Source organism: Salmo salar, chromosome 22 (assembly GCF_965601325.2).
Source record: "Salmo salar chromosome 22, fSalSal1, whole genome shotgun sequence".
In the NCBI taxonomy this organism is placed as follows: Eukaryota; Metazoa; Chordata; class Actinopteri; order Salmoniformes; family Salmonidae; genus Salmo; species Salmo salar.
The window spans coordinates 7,204,928-7,229,350 of NC_138312.1; the positions used below are offsets into that span (position 1 = coordinate 7,204,928).

The window sequence follows — 24,423 nt, forward strand, 5'->3', positions numbered from 1 at the left end:
CCCATGCAGAGCAAGGGAAACAACTACTCCGAGTCTCAGAACGAGTGATGTTTGAAACGCTATTAGCGCGCACTCGCTAACTAGCTAGCCATTTCACATCAGTTACACCAGCCTCATCTTGGGAGTTGACAGGCTTGAAGTCATAAACAGCGCAATGCATTGCGAAGGGCTGTTTGAATGAATGCTTACGAGCCTGCTGCTGCCTACCATCGCTCAGTCAGACTGTTCTATCAATTCATAGACTTAATTATAACATAACACACAGAAATACGAGCCTTAGGTCATTAATATGGTCAAATCCGGAAACTATCATCTCAAACAAAACGTTATTCCTGTTACATTGCACAACCTTCAATGTTATGTCATAATTATGTAAAATTCTGGCAAATTAGTTCGCAACGAGCCAGGCGGCCCAAACTGTTGCATTTCCCCTGACTGCGTGCAATGAACGCAAAATGACACAATTTCACCTGGTTAATATTGCCTGCTAACCTGGATTTCTTTTAGCTAAATATGCAGGTTTAAAAATATATACTTCTGTGTATTGATTTTAAGAAAGGCATTGATGTTTATGGTTAGGTACAGTCGTGCAACGATTGTGCTTTTTTCCGCAAATGCGCTTTTGTTTAATCATCCCCCGTTTGGCGAAGTCGGCTGTCTTTGTTATGAAGAAATAGTCTTCACAGTTCGCAACGAGCCAGGAGGACAAAACTGCTGCATATACCATGACTCTGTTTGCAAGAGAAGTGACACATTTTCCCAAGTTAAAATAAATTAATGTTAGCAGGCAATATTAACTAAATATGCAGGTTTAAAAATATATACTTGTGTATTGATTTTAAGAAAGGCATTGATGTTTATGGTTGGAGCAACGTGTACCTAAGCGATTATATGCAACGCAGGACAGGCTAGATAACTACACATGGTTGATGATATTACTAGTTTAACTAGTGATTATGATTGATTGTTTTTTATATGATAAGTTTAATGCTAGCTAGCAACTTACCTTGGCTTCTTACTGCATTTGTGTAACAGGCAGGCTCCTCGTGGAGTGCAATGTAAAGCAGGTGGTTAGAGCATTGGACTAGTTAACCGTAAGGTTGCAAGATTGAATCCCTGAGCTGACGGTAAAAATCTGTCGTTCTGCCCCTGAACAAGGCAGTTAATCCACCGTTCCTAGGCCGTCATTGAAAATAAGAATTTGTTCTTAACTGACTTGCCTAGTTAAATAAAGGTTAAAAAAAAATCGGCGTCCAAAAATACCGATTTCCGATTATGAAAACTTGAAATCGGCCCTAATTAATCGGCCATTCCGATTAATCGGTCGACCTCTAATTCAGACCCCATCACTTTTTCCACGTTTTGTTACGTTAGACTTATTTTTATTAAATGGATTAAATCATTTTTCCCCCCTCATCAATCCACACAACCCCATAATGACAAAGCAAAAACAGGTTTTTAGAAAGCAATCGGGGGAGTAGTGCTTTGGTCAGGGAGGTGACTAAGAACCCAATGGCTCTAGAGTTCCTCTGTGGAGATGGGAGAACCTTCTAGAAGGACAACGATCTCTGCAGCACTCCACCAATCAGGCCTTTATGGTAGAGTGGCCAGAGGGAAGCCACTCCTCAGTAAAAGGCACATGACAGCCCGTTTGAGTTTGCCAAAAGGCACCTGAAGGACTCTGACCATGAGAAACAAGATTCTCTACGGGGGGGTGGATGAACGGAGCAAACTACAGAAAGATCCTTGATGAAAACCTGCTCCAGAGCGCTCAGGACCTCAGACTGGGGAGAAGGTTCACAATTCCAACAAAGCTTGAGAGGGTCTGCAGAGAAGAATGGGAGATACTCCCCAAATACAGGTGTGCCAAATCTTGTAGCGTTATACCCAAGAAGACTCGGCTATAATCGCTGCCAAAGGTGCTTCAACAAAGTACTGAGTAAAGGGTCTGAATATTTATATAAATGTGATATTAATTTTTTTTATGTGGGCTATTGTGTGTGGATTGATGAGAGGGAAAAAATCTATTTAATACGTTTTAGAATAAGGCTGTAACGTAACGAAGTGGAAAAAAGTTAAGCGGTCTGAATACTTTCCGAATGCGCTGTACCTAAGCAACTGTCTATATCCCTCTCGTTCTTGAAGCATTCTGTCACTCCTTTTCTCGTCTGTCTGTCTCCCGGCCCCACAAGCTTGCCCGGGCAAGATCCAATGAGAACAGGTAGCTTGGTGCAATGGATTCCAGTCATTGTAGTTAAGTGCAGAAAACGTGGTGATTAACTATGATTATTGGCCTGTTGAAGACTACACCTTCCTGCAACATCACAGTTTATGCTTGATATGATTTCTCTCCACAGAAACGGCGCATTGAGCTCACAAAAAAAGGAAATGGTTTTCATATAATTGAGCTGACGTAAATAAACTGATATTTCAGCTAATCGCTCAGCACTGCCGGCATGCAGCTTTTTTTTCTCACATCAGTTAACTTTGACCTTCTTTACACTACAACATTTAACATATGTTTTAAAAAGATTTACAGTGTGCAATGTGTTTGGTCTATTTGTATCTAAAGACCAAAGTGCTATAAGTTTCTCAATTCTGGTTGTGTGTGTGTGATAGTCCAATGCCAAGCTGAAGCTGGTGAGGAGCCTGGCGGTGTGTGAGGAGTCATCAGGTCCGTTCTGTACTGACGGACCTCCAGACCAGGACATCATCCAGCTGCACATCAGCTGCCCATCAGACAAGGAAGAGGAGAAGTCCTCTAAGGATGAGTACGAAAACGAGGAGAAGAACAAGGACAAGACTCCACGCAAGATGCTTTCACGAGGTAAGCCTGCCTTCCTGGGGGGGAAAAATGGTTGTCCTTACAATGAATATCAGTTCAGGACTTAAGGTTTTTTACATGTAGAGCTGAAGAGGGATATGCAGGGAGTGTTTTTATTATTATTAGGGAGAGTGTGTGTAAAAAAAGATCTGCCATTCGTGTGTTCAGAAACGACACACTGTGAGCCAAGCAACTCTGACCGTGTGTGCGTGCACACGAGCGTGATGTATACGCTTGCGTGGTGTGTGTATATGTGCGTAGCAGAAAATAGTTGACGTGGAAACAATCCTCTAAGTGCGTTTTGAAACAACACACCCTCTCTGACCCCTCTGACGCTTTGTGTGTGTGTGTGTGTGTGTAGATGCTCCTGATTGCATGCGTGCGATTTGTAGATGGTGTGTGTGTGTGGTGCAATTTTTTTCTTTCTCTTTCCCCTCCAGACTCCAGCCAAGAGTACACAGACTCCACCGGCATCGACGTGCACGAGTTCCTGGTCAACACACTGAAAAACAACCCCAGGTAACACACACACACACACACACACACACACACACACACACACACACACACACACACACACACACACAAACACTTAAAAACAACCTGAGGCATAGGAACCTTATTGATCTATCACAGCCACATCACTCAATGGCATGTAGATGTAGTCTGTTGCCATATGAGCCCGCAGGTCCCCCTAGTAATGGAAATGGATTGAGAAACTCTGCTCTAAGGGCCCGAATCGCAACTCAAGTTTTTTCACAAATCTATCAATGCATGACTTAAGTGAAAATCCAAGTTACGTGCATAGATCTTAAGTTGGGTTCCGGCTGTAAGTTAATTCTGCAGCTGTAGTAATCCTGTGGTGGACTGGACGCTACAGTAGCTGCCCCGCCTCAGTCAGGACGGCTTGCTGGAGTATTCACTGCGGTGAATGGAGCCTTTGATCTTTGTATGAGTAGTTGCCACTCTCTCCGTCTCACTCACTCTCCCTCTCTTTCTCTCCAACAGGGATCGAATGATGCTGCTGAAACTAGAACAAGATATCCTGGAGTTCATTAATGACGATGAGTGAGACACATTCCCTATATATAGTACACTAAAGTAGCGCTCTAGATAGGGAACAGGATGCCATTTGGGATGCATTCACATTCTCTACTACAACTCAACTCACTCTACTTACATTTTAGCTTTCTATGTTTGTCCGTCACAGTATTTTTAGATGGTATATTGTACTGTAGTTGGTATATCAGCCTGGAACTCTGTGTCCTCCTGTCGATTGGATGGTATCCAGGGTTGGAAATTTACACCCGCCAAATGCTGGGAGATTTGGTCATTGGAGGGTAAGAATGTATATTTTACCAGCCACGTTGGCAGCTGGTCACACAGACCATTTGGGAACATTGTTTATTTTTATCTAAATGCCGCATATAGAAGAAGTTGGTCAAATTGACAAGATAGGCTACTGAAATGTGACTATGACCTCGTGTTTCATGGCCAGTTATATTGTTTTGTTCACACGCTAGGTGGTTGTTCAATGCCGCTAGGAAGACAGATTTCTTTCATCAGAGACAAGCGAGTACCCAAGTTACCATGGTAACTGCTCGTCCCTTAAGCGGGCAGCTTTACATTTTTGGTCTCACCTAAGGATTGTGCTTGATTGAGCATGGATCACTCCTAAAAACTTTTATTCATAAACTTTGAGTAATTTCCTATCATTAAAACACTCAAATACTTTCGTTCTCCTAGATGTATTTGTGTGCTGCTACATTTCTATTCAGGAGCACATCGTGAACTCCAGCGTGGTGCCCTGGGGCTGGATTCACACAACCTTCTTTTGAAGAAGTTTCTTAACGTCCATTTTTTCCCTTAACTATAGACTTATGAAGAAAGTTAAGCAAAGTTGCTATTTCTCAATAAAGTTATTGGAAATCTTCTTTTTTTCCCTTTATTTCTTCCTTAGAGAATATGTAAGAAGAAATTGGATTCTTGAAAATAATGTTTTAGGATTTCTTCTTGGAAATGTTCTTAACTTTAGGGCAGCTAAACCCTTGTCTTGAGACGAATGGATACTTTTGTAACCTTGAACGTTTTCTTGCGCCACAGACAGTTGGCTACCGGATATTTAAATACAGCAAGAAAACAAATTACACACATTATCTACCTAGCTAGTAATTAACAATATGTTACAATATTCTAGACGTGTTTAATAGCTAGCGCTATCTCGTCAATTTGCAAAGAAGCACTTGGCTAACTTAGCTTACGATGTTAACGTTAGATATGTTGGCTATAAAGTCGTTACGCGTTATCTACCTAACTTACCGGTTGCGCAGTCCCTCTACCACCGTCTCGCCTATCATGGAAATCACCTTCTCCTCCAGCTGGTCCACATGAATGGTCTCTCAGCTCCCTTCTTCTTAGCAGTCGACTTGATGTCGGACCACTTCTTTTTTACGGCGTCACTGTCCTTTGCCATACCCCCGACAGCAGAGACCGACTCGGCCACTCTCGCCCATCCTCTCTTTTTGGTGTCTGCGGTGACCCCGCAGTTATCAAGTCTCCCCAACAGCAACCTTGTCCTGGCTGCTATTTCCTCCACTGTCACTTCAAGCTCTTGTTCAGGGAAGTTTTATTGCGCTTTCCTTGGTTATCCATTTTTGATTTTGATATAGCTAGTCTGATGCCTATAATGTGTGAAAAATAACAATCCTATCATCCCTGTCGCATAGGCTTATTTATTGGTTTCAAGCACGTCACTAATGTCAATGGCACATAAGATATTTACGAAGTTCCTAACACGGAACCCAAACCGGCTGCGCGTGTGCGCCATCGTGCGCAAATTTATTTTGTCCCTCAACACCAAACACGACCACGACACGCAGGTTAAAATATCAAAACAAACTCTGAACCAATGACATTAAATTGTGGACAGGTCGAAAAGCATTAAACGTGTATGGAAATTTAGCTAGTTAGCTTGCACTTGCTAGCTAATTTTTCCTATTTAGCTAGCTTGCTGTTGCTAGCTAATTTGTCCAGGGATATAAACATTGAGTTGTTATTTTACCTGAAATGCACAAGGTCCTCTACTCCGACAATTAATCCACACATAAAACGGCCAATCGAATCATTTCTAGTCATCTCTCCTCCTTCCAGGCTTTTTCATCTTTGAACTTATATGGTGATTGGCATCTACACTTTTACCACAACAACCGGCAAAACATTTCGTCTTTCAATCCCCCACGTGGGTATAATCAGTGAGATGGCACGTGGGTACCTGCTACTATAAACCAATGAGGAGATGGGAGAGGCAGGACTTGCAGCGCGATCTGCATCAGAAATAGAAAGGAGTTCTATTTTAGCCCTTGGCATCGCAGACGCTTGTTGGCGCACGCAAGCAGAGTGGGTGCAATAATTGAATAACATTCTAAATTTATTTTGCGACGCTCGCGCACGCAACGTGTCTGGTCTGGTCAGCATGTAAGAAAATTGAGTTCGTAAACGCAATTCCTATCTTATGAACTTATTTTTTTCTTTAAGAAACTTCATACGTTTTTTTTCTGAATAAATTTTTTGTGAATCCGGACCCTGCCTTTTGTGTCAGGGTAGGCACTTTGTTGATTCTTGATATTCAGTTGTAGAACTGTTTCTGTTTTTACTATTGTATCTAAATGATTTATTTGTACCCCATTTACTTCTTACTAGTAATACATTTATTGTTTTAGAGAAACAAAAAGCACGGTCATCTGGATTTTTTATATATATATATGACCTGTATTGTGGAAAACATATTTTGGCAGGTAAAGAATCGTGAGTGGCTGGTGGACCAAAAAGTTTATTTTACAACACAGATTTACATTTACATTTTAGTCATTTAGCAGACGCTCTTATCCAGAGCGACTTACAAATTGGTGCATTCACCTATAATATCCAGTGGAACAACCACTTTACAATAGTGCATCTAAATCTTTTAAGGGGGGGGGGTTAGAAGGATTACCTTATCCTATCCCAGGTATTCCTTGAAGAGGTGGGGTTTCAGGTGTCTCCGGAAGGTGGTGATTGACTCCGCTGTCCTGGCGTCGTGAGGGAGCTTGTTCCACCATTGGGGTGCCAGAGCAGCGAACAGTTTTGACTGGGCTGAGCGGGAACTGTGCTTCCTCAGAGGTAGGGAGGCGAGCAGGCCAGAGGTGGATGAACGGAGTGCCCTTGTTTGGGTGTAGGGCCTGATCAGAGCCTGAAGGTACGGAGGTGCCGTTCCCCTCACAGCTCCGTAGGCAAGCACCATGGTCTTGTAGCGGATGCGAGCTTCGACTGGAAGCCAGTGGAGAGAGCGGAGGAGCGGGGTGACGTGAGAGAACTTGGGAAGGTTGAACACCAGACGGGCTGCGGCGTTCTGGATGAGTTGTAGGGGTTTAATGGCACAGGCAGGGAGCCCAGCCAACAGCGAGTTGCAGTAATCCAGACGGGAGATGACAAGTGCCTGGATTAGGACCTGCGCCGCTTCCTGTGTGAGGCAGGGTCGTACTCTGCGAATGTTGTAGAGCATGAACCTACAGGATCGGGTCACCGCCTTGATGTTGGTGGAGAACGACAGGGTGTTGTCCAGGGTCACGCCAAGGCTCTTAGCACTCTGGGAGGAGGACACAAGGGAGTTGTCAACCGTGATGGCGAGATCATGGAACGGGCAGTCCTTCCCCGGGAGGAAGAGCAGCTCCGTCTTGCCGAGGTTCAGCTTGAGGTGGTGATCCGTCATCCACACTGATATGTCTGCCAGACATGCAGAGATGCGATTCGCCACCTGGTTGTCAGAAGGGGGAAAGGAGAAGATTAATTGTGTGTCATCTGCATAGCAATGATATGAGAGACCATGTGAGGATATGACAGAGCCAAGTGACTTGGTGTATAGCGAGAATAGGAGTGGGCCAAGAACAGAGCCCTGGGGGACACCAGTGGTGAGAGCACGTGGTGCGGAGACAGATTCTCGCCACGCCACCTGGTAGGAGCGACCTGTCAGGTAGGACGCAATCCAAGCGTGCGCGGTGCCAGAGATGCCCAGCTCGGAGAGGGTGGAGAGGAGGATCTGATGGTTCACGGTATCAAAGGCAGCAGATAGGTCTAGAAGGATGAGAGCAGAGGAGAGAGAGTTAGCTTTAGCAGTGCGGAGAGCCTCCGTGACACAGAGAAGAGCAGTCTCAGTTGAATGCCCAGTCTTGAAACCTGACTGATTAGGATCAAGAAGGTCATTCTGAGAGAGATAGCAAGAGAGCTGGCCAAGCACGGCGCGTTCAAGAGTTTTGGAGAGAAAGGAAAGAAGGGATACTGGCCTGTAGTTGTTGACATCGGAGGGATCGAGTGTAGGTTTTTTCAGAAGGGGTGCAACTCTCGCTCTCTTGAAGACGGAAGGGACGTAGCCAGCGGTCAAGGATGCGTTGATGAGCGAGGTGAGGTAGGGGAGAAGGTCTCCGGAAATGGTCTGGAGAAGAGAGGAGGGGATAGGGTCAAGCGGGCAGGTTGTTGGGCGGCCGGCCGTCACAAGACGCAAGATTTCATCTGGAGAGAGAGGGGAGAAAGAGGTCAAAGCACAGGGTAGGGCAGTGTGAGCAGGACCAGCAGTGTCGTTTGACTTAGCAAACGAGGATCGGATGTCGTCAACCTTCTTTTCAAAATGGTTGACGAAGTCATCCGCAGAGAGGGAGGAGGGGGGGGGGGGAGGGGGAGGAGGATTCAGGAGGGAGGAGAAGGTAGCAAAGAGCTTCCTAGGGTTAGAGGCAGATGCTTGGAGTTTAGAGTGGTAGAAAGTGGCTTTAGCAGCAGAGACAGAAGAGGAAAATGTAGAGAGGAGGGAGTGAAAGGATGCCAGGTCCGCAGGGAGGCGAGTTTTCCTCCATTTCCGCTCGGCTGCCCGGAGCCCTGTTCTGTGAGCTCGCAGTGAGTCGTCGAGCCACGGAGCAGGAGAGGAGGACCGAGCCGGCCTGGAGGATAGGGGACAGAGGAGATCAAAGGATGCAGAGAGGGAGGAGAGGAGGGTTGAGGAGGCAGAATCAGGAGATAGGTTGGAGAAGGTTCGAGCAGAGGGAAGAGATGATAGGATGGAAGAGGAGAGAGTAGCGGGAGAGAGAGAGCGAAGGTTGGGACGGCGCAATACCATCCGAGTAGGGGGAGAGTGAGAAGTGTTGGATGAGAGCGAGAGGGAAAAGGATACAAGGTAGTGGTCGGAGACTTGGAGGGGAGTTGCAATGAGATTAGTGGAAGAACAGCATCTAGTAAAGATGAGGTCAAGCGTATTGCCTGCCTTGTGAGTAGGGGGGGAAGGTGAGAGGGTGAGGTCGAAAGAGGAGAGGAGTGGAAAGAAGGAGGCAGAGAGGAATGAGTCGAAGGTAGACGTGGGGAGGTTAAAGTCACCCAGAACTGTGAGAGGTGAGCCATCCTCAGGAAAGGAACTTATCAAGGCGTCAAGCTCATTGATGAACTCTCCAAGGGAACCTGGAGGGCGATAAATGATAAGGATGTTAAGCTTGAATGGGCTGGTAACTGTGACAGCATGGAATTCAAATGAGGAGATAGACAGATGGGTCAGGGGAGAAAGAGAGAATGTCCACTTGGGAGAGATGAGGATTCCAGTGCCACCACCCCGCTGGCTCGATGCTCTAGGGGTATGCGAGAACACGTAGTCAGACGAGGAGAGAGCAGTAGGAGTAGCAGTGTTATCTGTGGTAATCCATGTTTCCGTCAGCGCCAGGAAGTCTAGGGACTGGAGGGTAGCATAGGCTGAGATGAACTCAGCCTTGTTGGCCGCAGACCGGCAGTTCCAGAGGCTGCCGGAGACCTGGAACTCCACGTGGGTCGTGCGCGCTGGGACCACCAGGTTAGAGTGGCAGCGGCCACGCGGTGTGGAGCGTTTGTATGGCCTGTGCAGAGGAGAGAGAACAGGGATAGGCAGACACATAGTAGACAAGCTACAGAAGAGGCTACGCTAATGCAAATGAGATTGGAGTGACAAGTGGACTACACGTCTCGAATGTTCAGGAAGTTAAGCTTACGTTGCAAAAATGTTATTGACTAAAATGATACAGTACTGCTGGCTGGTGGAGTAGGCTAGCTAGCAGTGGCTGCGTTGTTGACTTTGAACGTGTAGCTGGCTAGGTAACCTCGGTAGTTTCAGTACTACACCTTGTCATGATACAAAGCAACTTTGTAGCTAGCTAGCTAACATAACACTAATCAAGACGTTCCTTGTAGTGTATTTAGTTTCAACAATGCTGCTTGTCGGTAATAGTTGGCTAGGTTAGGAAAAATGGCGTCGCGGGGGACGGAAATAGCTGGCTAGCGAACCTCGATGGCTGGCTAGCTAACAATTATCAATTAACAATTATCAAGTTATGACAAAGACAACTAGGTAGCTAGCTAGGTAACACTGCACTAGTCAAATCGTTCCGTTGTTTAGTATTAGTAACTACAGCGCTGCTAGTCGGTAACGGATGGCTAGCTGGCAGTGGGTTAATGATGACTAGGTGTGTTGAGTAAGTCTGGCGCCGCGTCGCGGCTGGCTAGCACACCTCGATAATACTCAAACTCAAACTACACAATTATCTTAGATACAGAGACAGCACAGACAACTATGTAGCTGGCTAACTAACACTAACACCACACTAATCAAGTCGTTGCGTTGTAATGTAATAGTTTCTGCGGTGCTGCTAGTCGGTAGAAGTTGGCTAGCTAACGGTGATGACTAGGTAGCTAGCAGCTAGCAGTGTTGACTACGTTAGGAGGACGAAGATAGCTAGCCTCGATAATTACTCAGTTACGCTAAACTACACAATTATCTTTGATACAAAGACGGCTATGTAGCTAGCTAAGAAGAATTGCTCAGATCAAACAAATCAAGCCGTTGTAATGTAGCGAAGTGGAATATTACCTGTGGAGCGAAGCGTGGTGCGACTGCTCGCTCCAAACCGGAAGTGAGGAAATGGTGTCTTTACTCTCATCTCGAGTTTATTTTGTTGTTTTGACCATTTTATTTTGTGGACAATTACCCTTTAACCTCTATGGGCTAGGTGGGACGCTTGCGTCCCCCCTACTCAACAGCCAGTGTAATCCTGTGGCGCGATATTCAAATACCTTAGAAATGCTATTACTTCAATTTCTCAAACATATGACTATTTTACAGCTATTTAAAGACAAGACTCTCGTTAATCTAACCACACTGTCCGATTTCAAAAAGGCTTTACAACGAAAGCAAAACATTAGATTATGTCAGCAGAGTACCCAGCCAGAAATAATCACACCCATTTTTCAAGCTAGCATATAATGTCACATAAACCCAAACCACAGCTGAATGCAGCACTAACCTTTGATCTTCATCAGATGACACACCTAGGACATTATGTTATACAATACATGCATGTTTTGTTCAATCAAGTTCATATTTATATCAAAAACCAGCTTTTTACATTAGCATGTGACTAGCATGTGACTAGCATTCCCACCGAACACTTCCGGTGAATTTACTAAATTACTCACGATAAACGTTCACAAAAAACATAACAATTATTTTAAGAATTATAGATACAGAACTCCTATATGCACTCGCTATGTCCGATTTTAAAATAGCTTTTCGGTGAAAGCACATTTTGCAATATTCTGAGTAGATAGCCCGGCATCACAGGGCTAGCTATTTAGACACCCAGCAAGTTTAGCACTCACCAAAGTCAGATTTACTATAAGAAAAATGTTATTACCTTTGCTGTTCTTCGTCAGAATGCACTCCCAGGACTTCTACTTCAATAACAAATGTTGGTTCGGTTCAAAATAATCCATAGTTATATCCAAATAGCGGCGTTTTGTTCATGCGTTCAAGACACTATCCGAAGTGTAAATAAGGGTCATGCGCACGACTCATTTCGTGACAAAAAATTTCTAAATATTCCATTACCGTACTTCGAAGCATGTCAACCGCTGTTTAAAATACATTTTTATGCCATTTTTCTCGTAAAAAAGCGATAATATTCCGACCGGGGGTGGTGGTTTTCGTTCAAAGAGAGAGAAAGTAAACATGTCGACTCGGGCACGCGAGTCCCGAGTCGACTCGGGCACGCGCGCCCCGTCCCATTGTCCTCAGATCGGCCACTTACAAAATGCGCTACTGTTTTTCAGCCATGGGCTGCAAAGCCACGATTCAGCTTTCTGGCGCCTTCTGAGAGCCTTTGGGAGCGTTAGAAAATGTCACATCATGCCAGAGATCCCCTGTTTTTGTTAGAGATGATCAATAAGGCCATGAAATGGTCAGAGAGAGTGCTTCCTGTTTGGAATCTTCTCAGGTTTTGGCCTGCCAAATGAGTTCTGTTATACTCACAGACACCATTCAAACGGTTTCAGGAACTTTAGGGTGTTTTCTATCCAAATCAAACAATTATATGCATATTCTAGTTACTGGGCAGGAGTAGTAACCAGATTAAATCGGGTACGTTTTTTATCCGGCCGTGCAAATACTGCCCCCTATCCCCAACAGGTTTTAAGACATCTAAGAAAGATGTGCAGAGACACTGTACTTCCGCAAGGGTATCATTACTAGACTGATAGGTTAGTGTCCATCACAGATATCCTATTAAATGAGTTAAAGTATGTAGTTATATGGTGTCATCTTCTCCTTTCCCATCCAGTAACCAGTACAAGAAGTTCCCCCAGATGACATCGTACCACCGCATGCTGCTGCACCGTGTAGCTGCCTACTTTGGCATGGACCACAACGTAGACCAGACTGGCAAGGCTGTCATCATCAACAAGACTGGCAACACACGCATGTAAGTGTGAGAATGGTAGAAGTTAGAAGACCATGACTGGAACTTAAATGGCAATGAATAGAAGTTAGAGGACAATTAGTAGAACATAGAAGGAAATGAATAGAACTTAGAGGGCAATTAGTATAACTTTTTAAGACAAAGAAACACATACATGCATATCTTCCATTGTCCTACCAAGAGTTGCTGAATATGATTTCTTCTTCAGCCCAGATCAAAGGTTCTCCGAGCACATCAAGGATGAAAGGAATTTGGACTTCCAGAAGAAGTTTATCCTCAAGAGAGACGATGTTAGTATGGACAAGGATGATAATCAGGTGATGATAGACACTTCAAGTGTAGCTTTTTATAATGTAGTGATTTTAAAAAGTATTTCTTGCTCTCTTTAGCTTTGTTGATCTTTATACAACACGAGATATGAGAAGGCTGAATATCATATCCCATTGGCTTTAGTATTGATAACAAATCGTTGAATAAGAAATCGCATGTTTTACCTTACATTTACTGTATTTTTGAGAAGATGCTCTGAAGAGTATTCAGTGAATACCACTTCTGTCCAATGAGGTTGCTGATCCCGCCCCTCTTTCCTCTTGTCCAATCGCAGATCCGTGTGCCGCTGCAGGACGGGCGGCGCAGCAAATCAATAGAGGAGAGGGAGGAGGAGTATCAGAGGGTACGAGACCGGATCTTTGCCCGAGAAGTAAGTGGTGGGGCACACTCAACAGTGGAGATGGACAGTTGGACTAACTTGTTAACTTGTCCCCCACTGTCTGTTCCACTAACCATTCCTCTCACTGTATAAACTAACAGCTAATTGTATTAACTTATGGGTGGAGAGAGAATGGCTTACTTCATACAATAGAGTCTATTCAGGTGGAATAGAATTAGAAGGCAGAGTAATAAGTGAAGTTAATATTCTTGGAGATCAGGAGTGAACCTTAGGTAACCTTAGCTTATACAGTACTTGACAAAATTGACATGAGTCAGTTTTCATTGTCCAGGCAGTTATTGCAAATGAGAATATGTTCTCAATAAACTACCCAGTCCAATTATAGCTAATAAATAAATATAGTTTTGGGATCGACTAGCTGTAGCTATTCGTAATGTACAGGTGTCTCTTCCTTTTCAGTCCTCTCAAAATGGATACATCAACGACAACAGGTAAGCTCACAGTAACAGTACAGTATGCATCACAATGGACAGCTTCGTGTGTGCACTTGTAAAGGGACCCTAGAGTATGGAGTTAGTCCCCAGTCAGTTTACTCCCCTAGGTGTGTAGGAGAAACAGTCAGTGGGTGGTCTGGTCACATCAGGGCTCTCTAACCCTGTTCCAAACCCCCTGGCACCATCAAACTAGGCCACCAACTTACATTTAGGTGTATTTCAAGACATCGAAAAGTTCACATGCAATATAATCCTTCTGGCAGTATATACGTTGAAGTTTCACGAACCAGGGTTAGGTTTTGCTGAGTTGGAATTAATGTGTATAAACCCTGGATTGCTGATGCTATGTATTGGCCATTGAGACGCTTTGAAGCAACCAGTCGGCCATATTGGCACTCCCTAGTAGGAGCCGTCCTCCACAGGAACGAAAGGAATTTCATAGTATTTCAATTAAATGTTACAAGACAAAATTAAATGTATTTCAATATTTTGTTGTAGTGGGGACAGTAACATTAGTCATCTCTAAAAATTATATAATGAAAAAAAAAGTGTTATTTTTAGCTCACATAATATAATTGAATAGTCTGCATTAAGGTGTCTGTAATAGAATAAATGTGGCAAAAACGAATTTAGACATTAATAAATGCATTTCTATAACTTCCTAAATATTTTTTACAACGGTGGGGGAGTTCCAAGATGGGAGCCTTAGGGAGGGCTGTGTTGAAGCTAACTATCAGTCATCTAGTGTATATACACTGCTCAAAAAAATAAAGGGAACACTTAAACAACACAATGTAACTCCAAGTCAATCACACTTCTGTGAAATCAAACTGTCCACTTAGGAAGCAACACTGATTGACAATAAATTTCACATGCTGTTGTGCAAATGGAATAGACAACAGGTGGAAATTATAGGCAATTAGCAAGACACCCCCAATAAAGGAGTGGTTCTGCAGGTGGGGACCACAGACCACTTCTCAGTTCCTATGCTTCCTGGCTGATGTTTTGGTCACTTTTGAATGCTGACAGTGCTTTCACTCTAGTGGTAGCATGAGACGGAGTCTACAACCCACACAAGTGGCTCAGGTAGTGCAGCTCATCCAGGATGGCACATCAATGCGAGCTGTGGCAAGACGGTTTGCTGTGTCTGTCAGCGTAGTGTCCAGAGCATGGAGGCGCTACCAGGAGACAGGCCAGTACATCAGGAGAAGTGGAGGAGGCCGTAGGAGGGCAACAATCCAGCAGCAGGACCGCTACCTCCGCCTTTGTGCAAGGAGGAGCACTGCCAGAGCCCTGCAAAATGACCTCCAGCAGGCCACAAATGTGCATGTGTCTGCTCAAACGGTCAGAAACAGACTCCATGAGGGTGGTATGAGGGCCCGACGTCCACAGGTGGGGGTTGTGCTTACAGCCCAACACCGTGCAGGACGTTTGGCATTTGCCAGAGAACACCAAGATTGGCAAATTCGCCACTGGCGCCCTGTGCTCTTCACAGATGAAAGCAGGTTCACACTGAGCACGTGACAGACGTGACAGAGTCTGGAAATGCCGTGGAGAACGTTCTGCTGCCTGCAACATCCACCAGCATGACCGGTTTGGCGGTGGGTCAGTCATGATGTGGGGTGGCATTTCTTTGGGGGGCCGCACAGCCCTCCATGTGCTCGCCAGAGGTAGCCTGACTGCCATTAGGTACCGAGATGAGATCCTCAGACCCCTTGTGAGACCATATGCTGGTGCGGTTGGCCCTGGGTTCCTCCTAATGCAAGACAATGCTAGACCTCATGTGGCTGGAGTGTGTCAGCAGTTCCTGCAAGAGGAAGGCATTGATGCTATGGACTGGCCCGCCCGTTCCCCAGACCTGAATCCAATTGAGCACATCTGGGACATCATGTCTCGCTCCATCCACCAACGCCACGTTGCACCACAGACTGTCCAGGAGTTGGCGGATGCTTTAGTCCAGGTCTGGGAGGAGATCCCTCAGGAGACCATCCGCCACCTCATCAGGAGCATGCCCAGGCGTTGTAGGGAGGTCATACAAGCACGTGGAGGCCACACACACTACTGAGCCTCATTTTGACTTGTTTTAAGGACATTACATCAAAGTTGGATCAGCCTGTAGTGTGGTTTTCCACTTTAATTTTGAGTGTGACTCCAAATCCAGACCTCCATGGGTTGATAAATTGGATTTCCATTGATTATTTTTGTGTGATTTTGTTGTCAGCACATTCAACTATGCAAAGAAAAAAGTATTTAATAAGATTATTTCTTTCATTCAGATCTAGGATGTGTTGTTTAAGTGTTCTCTTTTTTTTGGAGCAGTATATAAATCATTGGTTGGAATGTGGGGTGAATTGATATTCATGTGCAGCTGAGAATAGTTTTCCAAATATATTCCAAACAAATAAGTATAGCTTTCAAACCCTCGCCCTTTCTGATAGAGATGAACGATTATTCAACAGATGTACTGAGAGAAGGAAAGAAGTAGGATAACTTTGTTCCTTGTTTTGAGCTGTCAACATTTTTGCTCTGTGTGCATTATTTCTCTGTTCTGGGGGTTAGATACAGTGCAGCGCTGTTACCTACCTACCTACCTGGCCCCCTCTCCTATCCCCACCCACTAACCCCCGGCCTTGCCTTTCTCTCCTTCCACTATCACCCAGCAGACTTTCCACTGAAGGCTACTCCTCTAGCTCTCAAAAGAGGAGACAGATCTTTAGGTACTGACACAACCGGGTGATGTGTGACTCTAGTAGTCTGTGATTGTGTTGCCATGCCCATCTACCCTCTATCTAGTGGTGATTTTATGACTGACTGGGTGCGTCCGGAATGGCACCTTATTGCCTATTTAGTGCGCTACTTTTTGACCGGAGACCTATGGGCTCTGGTCAAAAGTAGTGGACAATAAAGGGCATAAGGTGCCATTTCGGACGCAGCCACCGGGTGTTCTTGCTTGGCGTGGGGTTGGCACTGTGAGGTCCATTGCATGGCTGCTTTGTGGTTGTTTTTTCTGGGAGTGGGTACTACTTATTATCTACCCGTCATCATCACTGCTACATCTTTTATAGTACTGTACTACTGCATTGCATCCCCCTATTTTTTTTGTTGATTTGGTGGTTGTTAATCTGGTTTGGTTTTGTAACCCCTTCATCTTTGCTCTACTACTTGTACAGCAGTTGTCTCTACTACTACTGTCTGCGGTGTCCTAAGGAGAGATCTCTCTGTGTTGGTTGTGATCTGCAGCAGTGAAACAATCATACTGAAACGTCTTTAGCCGACTTAGCTCAGTGATGTTGAAAAGGGGATTTGAGTAGGTTGTAATTAGTTCCATAGACATTAGTGAAAGGATGTTTGACTCTTTTTACTGACTCTGATCTTTTCATGTCTTTCAGTCAAAAAAAAAAGACTCTTTGTTAATTTGATTCAGTAATGCCCAGAGCTCGCAGGACCCCTACCGGCAAAAGACGAACTAAAAACTCTGAAATACTCATGATTCTACAAGCCTCTCGTTCACCATAGCGGGCTTATTGGAGCTGTCGTATGTGACAGACACAAAAGTGTACTTTAAACAATGCACATTTGTCATTGTGTACAAATACGATTATTTCTTGAAACGAGGTCTAGTTGTGGCCACAACCGGCTAGATTGTAAACAACTTTTTGGCGGAATGACTTGACTGCCGCGAACAGCAGGTGTTCCTAATGTTTGGTATTCTCAGTGTAGTTATGATCTGATTTCCCAAAGGGAGGGCGAGGGAGGGCCTTGTATGCGTTTCTGTGTGTGGAGTTAGGGTGATGTACAGTTTTGTCGCCTCTAGTTGCACAGGTGACATGCTGATCAAATTTCTGTTTCCCTGTATTCAAATCACCGGCTATGAAACGCCGACTCTGGATGTGCATTTTCTTGTTTGCCGATGGCCCTATACAGCTCGTTGAGTGCGGTCTTGGTGCCAGCATTGATTTGTGGTGGTAACTCGACAGCTACAGTATAAAAATATATATTAACTCTCTTGGAAAATAGTATGGTCTGCAGGTAAATAGTATGGTCTGCAGCTTATATTCTATAAAAAAAATAACTTCAGTCTTCCTTAACATTAGAGATTGTGCACTAGCTGTTGTTAACAAAGGGACACACCCCTCCCTTCGTCTTACCCGAGTCTGCCATCTGGTCTTGATGCATAGAAAAACCTGCGAGATGTATACTGAACAAAAATATAAACGAAACATTCATTGATTTTACTGAGGTACAGTTCATATGAGGGAATCAGTCATTTGAAATAAATGAATTATGCCCTAATCTATGCATTTCACATTACTTGGAATACAGGTATGCATCTGTTGGTCACAGATATAGATACTGGTTGGACGTACAGCCAAATTGATAAATTAACATATCTGGCAACAGCTCTGGTGGACATTCCTGCAGTCAGCATGCCAATTGCACGCTCCTGTGGCATTGTGTTGTGACACAACTGCACGTTTTAATGGCCTTTTATTGTCCCCAGCACAAGGTGCACCTGTGTAATGATCCCACTGTTTAATCGGCTTCTTGATATGCCACATCTGTCAGGTGGATGGATTATCTTGGCAAAGGAGAAACAGGGATGTTAACAAATGTGTGCACAAAATTTGAGCGATATGCTTTTTGTGCATATGGATCATTTCTGGGATCTTTTTTATTTCAGCTCATGAAACATGGGACCAACACTTTACATGTTGCGTTTATATTTTTTCTCAATGTAAATTATCCATGTCCTCGTTCAGCCACGACCCTGAAAAACATAGAATATTTGTTTTTCTTGTCCCGTTAATAGGATAGTCTTGAATGGAGCTCATCCCGTTTTTTCTCCAGTGACTACATGCTTGCCAATAGAACAGAGGGCAACGGCGGTCTATTTTGTCAGCCGGTAATTGTCAAGCAAATTACTGCCGGTCTCACGGTAATTGACCGTTAATTAACATACACATTTAGGATCTAATGGCTTCCACACGTAACCGACAAGCCACTGATGCAAACCTTTGTAACATCTACATTTTAAAAAGTCTAATAAATCCGTTTAATATAGCCTATACCTTCACAATAAATTCATTATTTATTTTAGACAGGTCTAAAGAAACACGATATGAAGAAAATGAAGTCTCTTTCAGAAGAACAGAATAGCATACACTGAGTCGTCCTTATGTTGGTCCTGATCTGGCTATGCCATATGGATGTGGGCTGCACTCATATTTTATAGTATGAAGAATACAATTGAACAAATATGAATAAAAAATAAAGGATATTTTCTCCAAACGATTTGAGGGCTTGCGGCTATTCTGTGTTGAGCGGTTAACAAAGAAACAGGTACTCCTATATGCTTAATTTAGAGTTATTAATGTAACTTTAGTTGTGTTACAAACATTGGGCTATATGTTTAGATTTTTTTTATACAGTCTAAGGCTGCATTATGCGACTCTAATGATGATTTGAAAAAAGTTGTATGAAAGGCATGAGCCCTGCTTTGTTTTTTGTGCAGGCTGTACACACTTCATCAGTCTCTCATTTACAATTTGACAAGCACTTAATAATGCCTCAAATTTCCCAGCAGCATCCCCTTGGTGTGGCCGTAATGCCCCCTAAAAAAAATCCATGCCTTTTGCGGCCAGTGGCCGTTGTGCCCTTGGGCTGAATATAATAACTTAAATTCCCTTCTTTCTGCATGCTCCGACATACCTCTCACTCACATGGCTGTCCGTCATGTAGCCTGTGAGAGAGACCCGATCACAAGTGAAGACAAGACACATTGGGGACGCAACTGCGCACGTCCTTATCCAATTCCGAGGTGCCTATTAATGATATTGGAAGAACTGTCCACGTACTTTTCGTCAGCCAACAAGATGAGTAGGCCTAACGAACATCAAAAGCACTAGCCTATGTCAATCTACTATCCCCCATAATACAAAAGTTGACATTCTGTGAGATAAATAAATATTCCAAACATAGTCTGGGACAGTTGTGGGATGTGATCGATTAATACAACCACAGTTTTATCTCTTCATTCATAGACTCAATGATGGACACTCTTACTGACAGTTGTGGCTGTTTGGCGTTATGTATTATTGTCTCTACCCTCTTGCCCTTTGTGCTGTTGTCTGTGCCCAATAATGTTTGTACCATGTTTTGTGCTGTTACCATGTTGTGTTGCTACCATGCTGTACTGTCATGCTGTGTAGTTGTCTTAGGTCTCTCCTTGTGTAGTGTTGTGGTCTCTTGTCGTGATGTGTTTTTGTCCTATATTTTATTTTATTTGTTTATTTTTAATCCCAGCCCTCGTCCCCGCAGGATGTCTTTTGGTAGGCCGTCATTGTAAATAATTTGTTCTTAACTGACTTGCCTAGTTAAATTAAGGTTAAATAAAAAATTAAAATAGCATGGGAAAAAAATGTTTTATCTTAAAATGTAGATGAAGTGTTAGCTCAAATGTTCCATCAGCGGGAAAACACCATTATCAAAACTCACATGCTGCTTATGTACAGTGGGGCAAAAAAGTATTTAGTCAGCCACCAATTGTGCAAGTTCTCCCACTTAAAAAGATGAGAGAGGCCTGTAATTTTCATCATAGGTACACTTCAACTATGACAGACAATATGAGAAAAAAAATCCAGAAAATCACATTGTAGGATTTTTAATGAATTTATTTGCAAATTATGGCGGAAAATAAGTATTTGGTCAATAACAAAAGTTTCTCAATACTTTGTTATATACCCTTTGTTGGCAATGACACAGGTCAAACGTTTTCTGTAAGTCTTCAAGGTTTTCACACACTGTTGCTGGTATTTTGGCCCATTCCTCCATGCAGATCTCCTCTACGGGGGGCCAGTACAAAAAAAATAATGTATGAAATGTATGCATTCACTACTGTAAGTCGCTCTGGATAAGAGCGTCTGCTAAATGACTAAAATGTAAAATGTAATGTTTTGGGGCTGTCGCTGGGCAACACGGACTTTCAACTCCCTCCAAAGATTTTCTATGGGGTTGAGATCTGGAGACTGGCTAGGCCACTCCAGGACCTTGAAATGCTTCTTACGAAGCCACTCCTTCGTTCCCCGGGCGGTGTGTTTGGGATCATTGTCATGCTGAAAGACCCAGCCACGTTTCATCTTCAAATGCCCTTGCTGATGGAAGGAGGTTTTCACTCAAAATCTCCCGATACATGTCCCCATTCATTCTTTCCTTTACACGGATTAGTCGTCCTGGTCCCTTTGCAGAAAAACAGCCCCAAAGCATGATGTCTCCACCCCCATGCTTCACAGTAGGTATGGTGTTCTTTGGATGCAACTCAGCATTCTTTGTCCTCCAAACACGACGAGTTGAGTTTTTACCAAAAAGTTATATTTTGGTTTCATCTGACCATATGACATTCTCCCAATCCTCTTCTGGATCATCCAAATGCTCTCTAGCAAACTTCAGATGGGCCTGGACATGTACTGGCTTAAGCAGGGGGACACGTCTGGCGCTGCAGGATTTGAGTCCCTGGCGGCGTAGTGTGTTACTAATGGTAACCTTTGTTACTTTGGTCCCAGCTCTCTGCAGGTCATTCACTAGGTCCCCCCCATGTGCTTCTGGGATTTTTGCTCACCGTTCTTGTGATCATTTTGACCCCACGGGTTGAGATCTTGCGTGGAGCCCCAGATCGAGGGAGATTATCAGTGGTCTTGTATGTCTTCCATTTCCTAATAATTGCTCCCACAGTTGATTTCTTCAAACCAAGCTGCTTACCTATTGCAGATTCAGTCTTCCCAGCCTGGTGCAGGTCTACAATTTTGTTTCTGGTGTCCTTTGACAGCTCTTTGGTCTTGGCCATAGTGGAGTTTGGAGTGTGGCGGTTTGAGGTTGTGGACAGGTGTCTTTTATACTGATAACAAGTTCAAACGGGTGCCATTAATACAGGTAACGAGTGGAGGACAGAGGAGCCTCTTAAAGAAGTTGTTACAGGTCTGCGAGAGCCAGAAATCTTGCTTGTTTGTAGGTGACCAAATACTTATTTTCCACCATAATTTGCAAATAAATTAATAAAAAATCCTACAATGTGATTTTCTGGATTTTCTCATTTTGTCTGTCATAGTTGACGTGTACCTATGATGAAAATTACAGGCCTCATCTTTTTAAGTGGGAGAACTTGCACAATTGGTGGCTGACTAAATACTTTTTTGCCCCACTGTATGCCATTTAGCCTCTACACCTATTTTAAAGCTGATTAATGTGCTTAATTTTAAGATTTTTTTTTTGGGGGGGGGGGGGCATTTTAGTTGTGATACAAACCTTATCAAAACATATAGGCCTATGGGCTAGGCTAAATGAGGTGTGGGACTGATTTTAAAAAGTCGGCAAAAAATATGTAAGCTTTCTTTCCTTACGCTGGGCATCATTCACAAGTGATATTATATACATCACAGGTGATAGGCTAATATTGTCACCCATCAGACTATTCTTGATTTAATCTTGTCTTTACATACACTAAGTAAAATGTGTCTAATTTGTTTTGATTTAGAATGGACTATTAACATGTAGCTGTCTCAAAAAGGGGTACGGGGGGATACATGTCATCTATGCACTTAAATGACAAATGGAGGACGCTTTTTCCGTGGTCCATTTCATGCCAGCCAAGTAGGCTATACTCCTGTTATAAAGACGAGCAATGTGCTTTATTTTAGGAAAGTTGATTAATATAGTAGGCCTAGCCTAGAGAAAGCTGATGGGATCCTCTTTTTAATAGAGTCCATCACAGGTTTCTCATGTCATTTCACAGTCTATAGAAATGTTGTGCAACATGAGCTCATGGGCTCTCATTAAGTGTTTGATTAGATTTTTGCTTACATTTGCATTGATGTCAGAGTGATTAGAGGGACAATAGAGTGCTGAGTACCAGGCAGTTAGCAAGTTTACTAATGACCATCAGCAATTTCAGAGCTTGGAGAAGGCTAATTACTGTGACTAAACGTCATGTGGAATTTGACTTCCTTCATGACTCGTGACCGCTGGTGTGGCTGTAATACGGTCACCGTAACAGAACATCCAGAGCTGCAGACTCGTTGAAGTAGACATTTTCATCCCAAATCAAGGTTGGTGATCGCTGTTCCGATGTCCAGAAGCTATAATAGGAAATGATGGCAGAGACAAAGTTCAAATCCGCTTTAGGATACCTCATTCATTTATCAGAATATCTGGCACAGACAAGTTTAGCTGACTTGGCCATTTTGCCTGCCTGTGATGTCTTGTGGTGGTATAGCTTGGTATTGTTCTGTGGATATTCCCCTCCAACAGGTTACCACAGTATGTGCAGTCATCGCACCCCACTGTATTTCAGTTGAGTTGAATTTTCATTTGTTAGTCAGAAATCCAAGCATTTGTTGTCAGCATTTTAGGTAATGAGTCTGAATACTCAAACACTGTCATCATGTTACTGTCCCGAACCTGCATTTGTCAAATTTGATTGAGATGCAATAAAATCCATATTTGATTAAGCTAGAAGTAAGAAAAAGTAAGCCGTAGGACGTAGACATAGCGACAGTGAGCCGATGTTGGGGTAGTACAGTAGGTTATGACAAGTTGATAGTGTCTTGGTCATCGCTGGATGCATTCTAATAATGCCAGGTGTGATTGATAATCTTGGCAGCAGCCCTCACCCAGGGTGACAGCACTATGAATATTCCAACGAGACAGTGTGTTTCTATCATAGACATTAAGACCCGGTAGATGGTGATGGCGCTGACACCGTCCAGGTATTCCTATGGGGAAACTCCCGACGGCGCATGAAGATGGAAGAATTTGAACCGTGCCATATTGATGAGTGGGGCTGAACGGCACCAGAAAAATTACGCCGAACGGGTGAAGGAGGCCAAAACTAGCAAAGGATCATTATCGATGTAGGAGTTTTCATCCTGGTCTGAGAGAGATCCTTGATGTCTATGGCATGAGGGCATGAGCCTCCTTGTAGCTTGCCGGCCCGCGATTTGTCTGTCAGTACGTGGAACTTTGTGACGACGAATGTAGTAGTCACAATGGATCGCTGTTTAATTAAAATAGGCATCGCTAGGTTGCTGCACAGTAGCCGACCAGCAGAGCTTGTGACTTAACGCTTCAGACCCCACCCGGGGGGCCTGGTTTCTATATACAACCCCCATAGTTAGAACAATGAAGTGGTGGTGACAGTGGTTTATTTTATATACAGTGCGGAGAACAAGTATTTGATACACTGCAGGTTTTCCTACTTACAAAGCATGTAGAGGTCTGTAATTTGTATCATAGGTACACTTCAACTGTGAGAGACGGAACCTAAAACAAAAATCCAGAAAATCACGTATGATTTTTAAGTTATTAATTTGCATTTTATTGCATGACATAAGTATTTGATAAATCAGAAAAGCAGAACCTAATATTTGGTACAGAAACCTTTGTTTGCAATTACAGAGAGCATACGTTTCCTGTAGTTCTTGACCAGGTTTGCACACACTGCAGCAGGGATTTTGGCCCACTCCTCCATACAGACCTTCTCCAGATCCTTCAGGTTTCGGGGCTGTCGCTGGGCAATACGGACTTTCAGCTCCCTCCAAAGATTTTCTATTGGGTTCAGGTCTGGAGACTGGCTAGGCCACTCCAGGACCTTGA

The 24,423-nt window shown here is 43.7% G+C and overlaps 1 protein-coding gene across 14 annotated transcripts in view; it reads left to right on the forward strand.

The window, feature by feature from the left end:
• The window catches only part of LOC106582671 (R3H domain-containing protein 2), a 117,914-nt gene that overhangs the window by 74,107 nt on the left and 19,384 nt on the right, over positions 1–24,423 (forward strand). For 9 of the 14 annotated variants that reach the window (XM_014165955.3, XM_014165960.3, XM_014165963.3 and 6 more), the window contains 8 exons: positions 2,620–2,827; positions 3,265–3,343; positions 3,833–3,892; positions 12,478–12,618; positions 12,824–12,932; positions 13,220–13,315; positions 13,727–13,776; positions 16,440–16,496. In XM_014165955.3, coding sequence (XP_014021430.1) covers positions 2,620–2,827; positions 3,265–3,343; positions 3,833–3,892; positions 12,478–12,618; positions 12,824–12,932; positions 13,220–13,315; positions 13,727–13,776; positions 16,440–16,496 — 800 coding nt within the window. The remainder of the gene's footprint in view (positions 1–2,619; positions 2,828–3,264; positions 3,344–3,832; positions 3,893–12,477; positions 12,619–12,823; positions 12,933–13,219; positions 13,316–13,726; positions 13,777–16,439; positions 16,497–24,423) is intronic. The other 5 variants (XM_014165957.3, XM_014165958.3, XM_014165959.3 and 2 more) reach the window with 5 other exon arrangements.